General features: G+C 44.6%; 1 protein-coding gene across 2 annotated transcripts in view; it reads right to left on the bottom strand.

Annotated features, from left to right (window-relative positions):
- Positions 1–398: 398 nt before the first annotated feature.
- LOC121882923 (transcription factor IIIB 90 kDa subunit-like) overlaps positions 399–11,594 on the bottom strand; it is a 36,340-nt gene continuing 25,144 nt past the window's right edge. For both annotated transcript variants that reach the window (XM_042391444.1, XM_042391445.1), the window contains 11 exons: positions 11,294–11,420; positions 11,169–11,208; positions 9,609–9,704; positions 9,111–9,425; positions 6,407–6,468; positions 6,235–6,316; positions 6,065–6,117; positions 3,441–3,721; positions 3,166–3,217; positions 2,887–3,073; positions 399–1,065 (listed from right to left, as the gene is read on the bottom strand). In XM_042391444.1, coding sequence (XP_042247378.1) covers positions 1,028–1,065; positions 2,887–3,073; positions 3,166–3,217; positions 3,441–3,721; positions 6,065–6,117; positions 6,235–6,316; positions 6,407–6,468; positions 9,111–9,425; positions 9,609–9,704; positions 11,169–11,208; positions 11,294–11,420 — 1,333 coding nt within the window. In that variant the 3' untranslated portion in view covers positions 399–1,027. The remainder of the gene's footprint in view (positions 1,066–2,886; positions 3,074–3,165; positions 3,218–3,440; positions 3,722–6,064; positions 6,118–6,234; positions 6,317–6,406; positions 6,469–9,110; positions 9,426–9,608; positions 9,705–11,168; positions 11,209–11,293; positions 11,421–11,594) is intronic.

Below are 11,594 nucleotides of genomic sequence, written 5' to 3'. Positions count from 1 at the left end.
TCAGTGTGCAGATGTTGTTTCTGTTTGTCTAAACAGATTTCACGTCATGTTCCTGAGGATGACCGGCTGGTGACTGAGGAGCAGCAATAGAAAATATAACACTTCAACAACAACATACTTCCACAGCCGTTGACTTTTCCGTCTGTACAACGTTGTACTAATACGTCATGTGTGCCATGACAATAAAGTTCAATCTCATTATCTAGGTCCAGCAGGTCAGGTAGGCCACACATACTCATGGTTTGTCTTTCTGTGGATTCAACATACAGTATCTGTGATTATAAACAGAGCTGATCGTTCTCATTAACACTATTGATGCCTGATAACGTAACAGCAGTACAACAACCAGTATTCAGTATCTGAGGTGAGAAAGGAAAACATCAGCACAGCTTCCTGTCTACTGTTGTCAGTTTCTTTATTCTCTGCTTTCTTTTTTCATTATTGTTTTTGTCTCTTTTTACACGTGGAGCAACAAAGACACAATGTTCAGTTTAAAATACACACAATTTACACAAAATCCTAAAAAAAATATACATAAGAACAAGAAAATCTACCAAAGTACATAAGAAACATAAAAAATATTAAAACAGTTTGATGTTTCAGTCCTTTAACAAATTATTTTCCAGATCATCAAAACTAAACATGAAGAAACTGTAGTTTAAGTCTGAAAGATTTCATGAATGTGGAACAATAATTTCATATTTACAGTCATTCAAGGTATAAAAATACACAAACATCTGAATGAAAGCTTTTTACAATATGAACAACATGAGAGCTTCAATGTTAGAAAAATCCACTAAAGATGATCAGCGATCAATTTCATATGATCAAAATGATTTCAAATCAACTTCAGTTTCATCCAAATCATTTCCAGTGCTGCGATGCTTTTACTGATCGATGATTAGACTGAATTTAATTTATCACTGATAGTTTTTCATTGATTTTTGTAACGCTGAAGCGTCTCAGTGGAGCTGCCAGGGGTCAAAGGTCAAACCAGATGGGGAAGTCAAAGGTCATCAGGACGGAGCTAGAAGACTTCCTCCTCCTCTGCCTCACAGCCGTAATCTGGAAACACAAATCAATTAATCAATCAACCAACCAACCAATCCACCAATCAACCAACCAACCAACCAACCAACCAGCCAGCCAACCAACCAATCAACCAACCAGCCAGCCAGCCAACCAATCAACCAACCAACCAGCCAGCCAGACAACCAATCAACCAACCAGCCAGCCAGCCAACCAATCAACCAACCAACCAGCCAGCCAGACAACCAACAAACAAACCAGCCAGCCAACCAATCAACCAACCAACCAGCCAGCCAGCCAACCAGACAACCAACAAACAAACCAGCCAGCCAACCAATCAACCAACCAACCAGCCAGCCAGCCAACCAATCAACCAACCAACCAGCCAGCCAGCCAGCCAGACAACCAACAAACAAACCAGCCAACCAACCAATCAACCAACCAACCATCCAATCAACCAACCAACCAACCAACCAACCAACCAATCAACCAGCCAGCCAACCAACCAACCAACCAACCAACCAGCCAGCCAGACAACCAACAAACAAACCAGCCAGCCAACCAATCAACCAACCAACCAGCCAGCCAGCCAACCAGACAACCAACAAACAAACCAGCCAGCCAACCAATCAACCAACCAACCAGCCAGCCAGCCAACCAATCAACCAACCAACCAGCCAGCCAGCCAGCCAGACAACCAACAAACAAACCAGCCAACCAACCAACCATCCAACCAACCAATCAACCAACCAACCATCCAACCAACCAATCAACCAATCAACCATCCAATCAACCAACCAACCAACCAACCAACCAACCATCCAACCAACCAACCAACCAACCAACCAATCAACCAGCCAGCCAACCAACCAACCAACCAACCAACCAGCCAGCCAACAAACAAACCAGCCAGCCAACCAATCAACCAACCAACCAGCCAGCCAGCCAACCAGACAACCAACAAACAAACCAGCCAGCCAACCAATCAACCAACCAACCAGCCAGCCAGCCAACCAATCAACCAACCAACCAGCCAGCCAGCCAGCCAGACAACCAACAAACAAACCAGCCAACCAACCAACCATCCAACCAACCAATCAACCAACCAACCATCCAACCAACCAATCAACCAGCCAGCCAACCAACCAATCAACCAACCAACCAATCAACCAACCAACCATCCAACCAACCAATCAACCAACCAACCATCCAACCAACCAATCAACCAATCAACCATCCAATCAACCAACCAACCAACCAACCAACCATCCAACCAACCAACCAACCAATCAACCAGCCAGCCAACCAACCAACCAACCAACCAACCAATCAACCAACCAACCATCCAACCAACCAATCAACCAACCAACCATCCAACCAACCAATCAACCAACCAACCAACCAATCAACCAACCAATCAACCAACCAACCATCCAACCAACCAATCAACCAACCAACCAACCATCCAACCAACCAATCAACCAACCAACCATCCAACCAACCAACCATCCAACCAACCAACCAGCCAACCAACCAACCAACCAATCAACCAATCAACCAACCAACCATCCAACCAACCAACCAACCAATCAACCAGCCAGCCAACCAATCAACCAACCAACCAATCAACCAACCAACCAGCCAACCAATCAACCAACCAACCAACCAACCAGCCAACCAATCAACCAACCAACCAGCCAACCAATCAACCAGTCAGCCAGCCAGCCAACCAACCAGCCAACCAATCAACCAACCAATCAACCAGTCAGCCTGCCAGACAACCCACCAACCAACCAACCAACCAATCAGTCCCAGTCTTTAGAGCCTGGGTTTTTTATGTTAAAAGCTTGGACTGACCTCCTACAAGCTGCAGAGCACTGACACACTCCTCCTCCACCTCCACCTCCTCTTCCTCCTCCTCCTCCTCCTCCTCTTCCATGGGGGCAGAGCAATGGTCTGGTTCAGGGTCCGGTTCGGGTTCGGGGGTTGGCTCAGCAGCTGCCTCTGTTGTGGTATTGGTTGTCACAGTGGCAGCGTTCTCTGCCTGAGAAGTGAAAAACATAGATTTTGAACAGCTGCACAGAGTGTCGTACACTCAGTGAGGTGGCGCAGGTGAGACAGGTGGAGATAAGTCACCTGGGAGGCAGGTTTCTTCTTCTTTGACGTGGAGGACAGGAGGGGGCGGAGCCTGGAACAAAAGGCACCAGAGAAGAGACACCACCATGTTACTGTCTGATTAAATAACAGTGAATAAGGTGACTCAGGTCAGCCTGAGTCTGTAGTCGGATAGAGGACAGAGAGGTATCTGATACCTGAACTATAGCGGACCCAGACTGGAGCCTTGAGGAACTCCACTTTAAGAGATCCAGCTCCTCCTGGAGGATTCTGAAATGAATTTATAAAGATCTTACCTCTTCCCCATCATGCTAGCTGTGTTGGCCAGGTCCAGGTTGCTGCTGCCCGTCTTCTTGCGGCGACGACGGCTGAGTCGTTTTTGTACGGCGCTATCGGGGGGGTCAGAGGCTCTGCTGGGACTGCTGCCCCCTCCGCTTCCTGTCCCTCGACTGTTCAGGTCTCTGAGGACATCATAGTTGATCTTACTGGAGATCTTCTTCTTCTCCAGCATCTTCTCAATGGCCTCGTTCGCTGTCGATGCCTGGATCATCTCCTTCTTCTTCTTGGACTTCTTGGGCTGGAAACAGTCGGATGTTAAACTGCATTCAGGTCATATCGGACTGACTTATATATAGTGTTTATGACAACATCCAAGTCATGATTATGACTGTGAAGCTCTGATATATCTGACTCGGCCACACATCAGCCAAAGAGTGTTTTTTATTAGCAGTGCACAGTTCACTCCACCAACTGTCATCATGAATCAGTCCATGCAGCAAATTGTGATTTGGCAATCACAATAATAATAATAATAAATAATAATTACAACTTTGAGACACAGTGGAGCCAAACAGGCTTTTTGACACTGATCAGAAGAAGTGAACAGTCACAGTCTCTGCAAATAAATCTTAATGAAGTACTAATAAAAAACAAAATAACTGATTGTTTTCACTCCCTCCAGGAAACTGTGATTTTGCGTTTGCAATAATTAATGCAAATTCAGGAAATCTCTGCAGTATTTGTGCTAAATGTTGGCATCTATCAACCCCCAAAGGCAAAACCAGTGTTTTATCAGAATTCTCTTTATTTTTACAATCAGTTATTTTAAAAAATATGATGATTCTGGTTAGTGATTTTAACCTACACATAGATGACACCTCAAGTTCTACTGCAGCTGAGTTTTTAAATATTACTGAGTCCCTCAATCTGGTTCAATGTGTCTCTGGCCACGGCCATAATTTATCCTTGGTGTTTACACTCAGTTTGGACTTAAAGTGTCTGTGATGGACCTCTCCATCTCTGACCACCAGTGGATTTTATTTGAGACTTTGTTATAAACGTGCCACACAGTTTGAGGTAGTTACTGAACACACAGCTGATGATTTATGTTTCCTTTTTAACAAGGTAAAATAAAGTCTGTCTTTTAATTCAGATAAACAAGATGCTAAGAAAATTCAATTGAATTTGTGAGACAACACAATATGTCTCAACTGATTCATTCATCTCTTCATGTGGCATAACTCAAGGATCAATTCTTGGACCAGTTCTGTTCTCTCTGTATTATGCTACCATTAGGGGTCATATCATTCGTCACCATAACATCTCATTTCACTGTTATGCAGATGATACACAGTTATATCTCTCCATTAAACCCTCTGAATGAAACAAGCTGGCCACACTACAGAGCTGCTTAGCTGATGTGAGCGACTAGATGTCACAAAACCTTTTGCAGCTAAACTCTGACAAAACTGAGGTGCTTATGATCAGCCCTAAGCACCTCAAGTCCAGCCATAGCTGTCCCCTTATCCAAAATATTAAGGGCACTGCCAAGAACCTGAGGGTCATCTTTGACAGTCAGCTAAACTTTGAACAAAACACAAAGAAATTGGTACAATCATGTTTCTAACAAGATCAGCACAATGTTGTCTTTTAGCAATACAGAGAAATTCATTCATACTTTTACTTCCTCATACCTGGACTATTGTACCACCTTGTTTACCTGCCTCAGTGCCCGAGCTGCAGCTCAACTTCAGACTGTGCAGAACTCTGCAGCCAAACGCTCTTCTCATCACAGAAGTTTTAGCCTCTTTGCACTGATTGAAGGCTTTACATGGCACCACAGTACATCAGTGAACTACTTACTGTCCAGACAGGCCTCTTAGATCTACTGGGTTCAGCCTGCTAGCTGCTCCAGAGTCCAGTCTGAGGTCAAAGGGTGATCAAGCTTTTGCTGTGCTGGCACCTCGGCTCTGGAACTGTCTTCCAGTTAGTAAATCCTGTCTTCAGACACATTTCTACAGACTTGCCTTTTCACCTGAAAACTAGTTTTATTACTAGTCTTAGTCTTAGTCTTTATTACATAATCTCTGTTGTGCTGATTTTAAGTTTATTTTAATAGTTTCACTTGTTTTACCTTTTTGGGTGATTTATTCTTTTATACAGTCTTTCAAATTTGTGCTTGTATTTTGCTGTTCTTCTGTTTTTCTTTTTATATCTGTGATTGTTTCTTTTGTGCTGTCTATGAAAAACACTTTGTGCTCCTGACTTGAAAACCTATATAAACAAAATTATTATTATTATTATTATTATTATTATTATTATTATGATATGCAGTATGCTTTTTATCCAAGGAAGTGATCACATATGACTATTCATTTGTAGCAGTTTCTTTAAACATTGCATTATTTTCCTTTGCTATAATTTTTCCTTTTTCCTACAATTTTTCCACAAAAGCTGCACATAAAACATCACAAACTGTATTGAAACTTTTCTTCAATAACCACAAAACAAATCTGTAAAATCCTGTCGGGACTGATAAAACCGTGTTGAGTTGTTCTGTGACATGAACGCCGGCGTGAACCCTGACATGACGCCCCTGGATAGCAGACTGAGAAACCCCGTGTATCATCAACAACCTCACCTTCTCTTTATATGTCCCCCGCTCCTTCTCTTTCCTTATCCTTTCCTCTTTCTCTGTGAAAAAAACAGATGGTAAATAAATCACATTCAGACGGCTGAATGCTGGAAATTATGTTGGTATCATATTTGGACGTTTGATGATGTCATGATGATGTCATAACGATGACTCACCGCTCTGCTCTTTCAGATAGTCTTTGTTCTGTTGCATCCACAGCTCCGTCTTCACCTGAACCTCCTTCTCGTTCAGGATGTACTGCAGCACACAGCAAAATCAGACAACCTTTCAACATGGCACAAAACATCTCAGATACAACAACAAACATAAATTGATTCATAAACTGACCTTATCAATCTCCTGATCATCAATACCATCCAGATCCAGGTCTCCACTCTCAGAGTGCTCGTCTGGAAAATAACAGATCAATGAGTCAACCAACCAACTAGCCAAACAACCTTTCTGATGTGCTACGGTAAGCGTATTGTCTCATTTCTGTGTTACTGATAGTGTGTTTGCTGTTCTAAACTCAGTTAATTTTGCTCTATTCTTCGTTACTGTGGATAATTACCTGCTGTACATTTAAACTTACACTACTTCTGCTAAAGCACTCTCAGTTCTCTCCTTCCTTTAGCGACTTTCTTGCTAATGCAGTTACAGCTGTTGGTTACTTTAGCTCAGCAGTTAGCTTAGCAGCTAACTTAGCTAAGCAGTTAGCGATGGCCTCTCTCTCCCTCTCGTTCTCCTGCTCTCTCTTTCTTGGTGTGTCATATGTTTAGTTATTCCTCTGCCTCCTTTAGTGAATAGTGATACGTGTAATAAATGTAATTTATTTGCAGTGTTGGAGGTGAGGTTCAGTGAATTGGAAGTGCGGCTCTGCACCACAGAAAACCAATCAGTCGCTAATGTAGTTAGCCAGCCCCCAGTATCCGGTGCGGGCCGACCTAGCGTAGCTCCCACTCCCCCGGTAGTTCCCGAGCAGCCGGGAAGCCAGGGTGTCTGGGTGACTGTCTGAAGGAAGCATAGCCCTAAGCAGAAGCCCACGGTTCACCACCAACCAGTTTCTAACTGGTTCTCCCCCCTCAGTAACACACCTGCTGAGAAACCAACTCTGATTATTGGCAGCTCCATAGTCAGAAACGTGAAGTTAGCGACACCAGCAGCTATAGTTAAATGTATTCCTGGGACCAGAGCGGGCGACACTGAATCACATTTAAAACTGCTAGATAAGAATAAACGTAAATATGGTACGATTGTTATTCATGTTGATGGGAACGACTCCCGATTACGCCAATCGGAGATCACCAAAATCAATGTTGACTCGCTGTGAACATTTGCAAAGACGATGTGGGACTCTGTAGTTTCCTCTGGACCGCTGCCTGATCTGACCAGTGATGTCATGTATAGTCACATGTCATCATTCAACCGCTGGCTGTCGAGGTGGCGTCCAGCAAACGATGTGGGCTTCATAGATAATTGGCAGACTTTCTGGGGAAGACCTGGTCTGATTAGGAGAGACGGCATACATCCCACTTTGGATGGAGCTGCTCTCATATCCAGAAATATGGCTGAGTTTATTAGTAGACCAAAACCATGACAACCCAGAGCTGAGACCAGGAAGCAGAGCTGCAGTCCTACATGCTTCTCTGCACCTCCATTAGAGCAGTTACCCACCCAAAACCACATAGAGACCACGTCTGTCCCCAAAACCACATAGAGACCGCGTCTGTCCCCAAAACCACATAGAGACTGTGTCTGTCCCCCAAAACCACATAGAGACTGCGTCTGTCCCCAAAACCACATAGAGACTGCGTCTGTCCCCAAAACCACATAGAGACTGCATCTGTCCCCAAAACCACATAGAGACTGTGTCTGTCCCCAAAACCACATAGAGACTGCATCTGTCCCCCAAACCACATAGAGACTGTATCTGTCCCCCAAACCACACAGAGACTGCGTCTGTCCCCAAAACCACATAGAGACTGTGTCTGTCCCCAAAACCACATACAGACCATGTCTGTCCCCAAAGTCTCTAAAGACTCTCCAGCTGGTCCAGAATGCAGCTGCACGTGTTCTGACTAAAACTAGAAAAAGAGATCACATTTCTCCCATTTTAGCTTCGCTGCATTGGCTTCCTGTAAAATCTAGAATAGAATTTAAAATCCTTCTCCTAACTTACAAAGCCCTTAATGGTCAGACACCATCATATCTTGAAGAGCTCATAATACCGTATTATCCCACTAGAACACTGTGCTCCCAGTATGCAGCTTACTGGTGGTTCCTACAGTCTTTAAAAGTAGAATGGGAGGCAGAGCCTTCAGCTATCAGGCTCCTCTTCTATGGAACCATCTACCGGATTCAGTCCGGGGTGCAGACACCCTCTCTATGTTTAAGAGTAGGCTTAAAACTTTCCTTTTTGATAAAGCTTATAGTTAGGGCCGACCAGGCTCGCCTTGGATCAGCCCTTAGTTATGCTGCTATAGGCCTAGACTGCTGGGGGACTTCCCATGATGCACTGAGCTCCTCTCTCCTCCTCCTCCTCTCCATCTGTATTCCATTATGTACTATTATACATGTTACTAACTTGGCTTCTTTCCCGGAGTTTTTGTGCTTTCTTGTATCACAGGAAACCTTCAGCTGCAGACCAAATGCTGTTCAGCTTGACACTGCTGCTATTAATATTATTATTGTTATTATTGTTGTTATTGTGCTTCTCTGTGTCTCCCTCCTTCTTTCTCTCTCAACCCAACCGTTCAAGGCAGATGGCGTCCACCTAGAGTCCGGTTCTGCTCGAGGTTTCTTCAGGTTAAAGGGGAGTTTTTCCTGCTGCTGCTCCTGGAGGAATGTTGGGTCTCTGTAGATTAAAGAGTTCGGTCTAGACCTGCTCTATGTGGAAAGACCCCTGAGATAACTTCTGTTATGATATGGTGCTTTATAAATAAAAATGACTTGACTTGACCTACCTACCAACCAACCAAAACAACAACAAACCATCACCTGTTTACCACCTGTGTTTTTCATGATGGTGTCACTGAAGTGTTTCTGTTCTCACCATCTGGTTGGCTGTCTGTTTCTAATTTGCTGAAGGTCTGGAAAGTCTGCTGGAGGCCCAGGCTGGCGACCCTCGGCAGCTTCCCAAGAATGACAGCCAGAGGGGCAGTGTGACGTGGAGGCCCCTCCCCCTCGTGCTCTGGCCCAGCCTCCTTCTCGCCGACACTGTCATCTGTTTTTTTGCCCCGCCCCTCCTCTTCCTGGATCACGTGACACAGGAAGTCCTGTGTCAGATGTTGGGTGGCGGCTTGGAGCTCATCATCTTCAACCTCCAACTCCTCAGGGTCAGAGATCAAAGACTCCTCGTCCTGAGGGTCTGAAAATAAGAGGTCAAAGGTCAGGAAGAGCTCAATGCTTGCTAGTGTCTCTATGAAACCTGGATAAATACATTTAAATACTGAATCATAATGAAAAAAAGGTATAAAATGACTTCATGTTAATCTCTTTGTTTCTGTGGATATTCTCAGATAGACTCAGCTGATTTGGAATCAGTGCAGACCGATTTCTTTGGTGTACGCAGCATAGATTCCTCTCAGTTTGGGTCGGCTCTTCTCCAGCTCGGTCTCGATCTCGTCTTGGTAGCAGCTGATCTCTCCTGATGGAGGAGGACACAAAGGTTTTAAAAAGACTGAATGAACACAGTGACAATTAGAGAAAACATGAAAACATGAATTTGTAAAAAAACAAACCCTCTCATATAATGTCCAAAACAAATTCTTTACTGTCCTTTAAATCCTGTCCTTAATTATTAGTTAAGTATTATATGATGTACAGTACTGTGCAAAAGTTTGTCCCCTGCAGTGCCCTAAATGGTTCCTTTAGTGCCCTCTGAAGTGCCCTAAAGGTTCCTTTAGTGCCCTCTGAAGTGCCCTAAATGGTTCCTTTAGTGCCCTCTGAAGTGCCCTAAAGGTTCCTTTAGTACTCTCTGAAGTGCCCTAAAGGTTCCTTTAGTGCCCTCTGAAGTGCCCTAAATGGTTCCTTTAGTGCCCTTTGAAGTGCCCTAAAGGTTCCTTTAGTACTCGCTGAAGTGCCCTAAATGGTTCCTTTAGTGCCCTTTGAAGTGCCCTAAAGGTTCCTGTAGTACTCTTTGAAGTGCCCTAATGGTTCCTTTAGTGCCCTCTGAAGTGCCCTAAATGGTTCCTTTAGTGCCCTCTGAAGTGCCCTAAATGGTTCCTTTAGTGCCCTCTGAAGTGCCCTAAAGGTTCCTTTAGTGCCCTCTGAAGTGCCCTAAATGGTTCCTTTAGTGCCCTTTGAAGTGCCCTAAAGGTTCCTTTAGTGCCCTCTGAAGTGCCCTAAAGGTTCCTTTAGTACTCTCTGAAGTGCCCTAAAGGTTCCTTTAGTGCCCTCTGAAGTGCCCTAAAGGTTCCTTTAGTACTCTCTGAAGTGCCCTAATGGTTCCTTTAGTGCCCTCTGAAGTGCCCTAAATGGTTCCTTTAGTGCCCTCTGAAGTGCCCTAAATGGTTCCTTTAGTGCCCTCTGAAGTGCCCTAATGGTTCCTTTAGTGCCCTCTGAAGTGCCCTAAATGGTTCCTTTAGTGCCCTCTGAAGTGCCCTAAATGGTTCCTTTAGTGCCCTCTAAAGTGCCCTAAATGGTTCCTTTAGTGCCCTCTGAAGTGCCCTAATGGTTCCTTTAATGCCCTCTGAAGTGACCTAAATGGTTCCTTTAGTGCCCTCTGAAGTGCCCTAAATGGTTCCTTTAGTGCCCTCTGAAGTGCCCTAATGGTTCCTTTAATGCCCTCTGAAGTGACCTAAATGGTTCCTTTAGTGCCCTCTGAAGTGCCCTAAATGGTTCCTTTAGTGCCCTCTAAAGTGCCCTAAATGGTTCCTTTAGTGCCCTCTGAAGTGCCCTAATGGTTCCTTTAGTGCCCTCTGAAGTGCCCTAAATGGTTCCTTTAGTGCCCTCTGAAGTGCCCTAAATGGTTCCTTTAGTGCCCTCTGAAGTGCCCTAATGGTTCCTTTAATGCCCTCTGAAGTGACCTAAATGGTTCCTTTAGTGCCCTCTGAAGTGCCCTAAATGGTTCCTTTAGTGCCCTCTTCGTGAACCCTCAGGCAGAACTGACCTTCAACCTCATTCAGCTTCCGGGCCAGCTCCTGCTCCAGCTGCAGAGGAAGAGGATGGTAAGGATGAAAATCATTGGTTAACATTGTTGTCATCTGACAGCCAATCAGAGACGGAAGGTTCTACCTGCTGCATCTTGGTCTTGTGCTGAGCGGCGGTGAAGGAGGGCGGGTCACATTCCTGCTCCAGATCCACTCTCATGAACTCATCGATGGTCAGCTGACTGGTGGGGGTGTCCTCAAACTCTGTTAACCTGCAGGGGATGGAGAGGGAGTGCTGTGATCTACTGGGATCTACTGTAATGTACTGGGATCTACTGTAATGTACTGGGATCTATTGTAATGTACTGGGATCTACTGTAATGTACTGGGATCTATTGTAATGTACTGGGATCTACTGTAATGTACTGGGATCTATTGTAATGTAC

The sequence above is a fragment of the Thunnus maccoyii genome, chromosome 17, assembly GCF_910596095.1.
Source record: "Thunnus maccoyii chromosome 17, fThuMac1.1, whole genome shotgun sequence".
Lineage (NCBI taxonomy): Eukaryota > Metazoa > Chordata > Actinopteri > Scombriformes > Scombridae > Thunnus > Thunnus maccoyii.
This window is presented reverse-complemented; position numbering and strand designations above follow the sequence as displayed.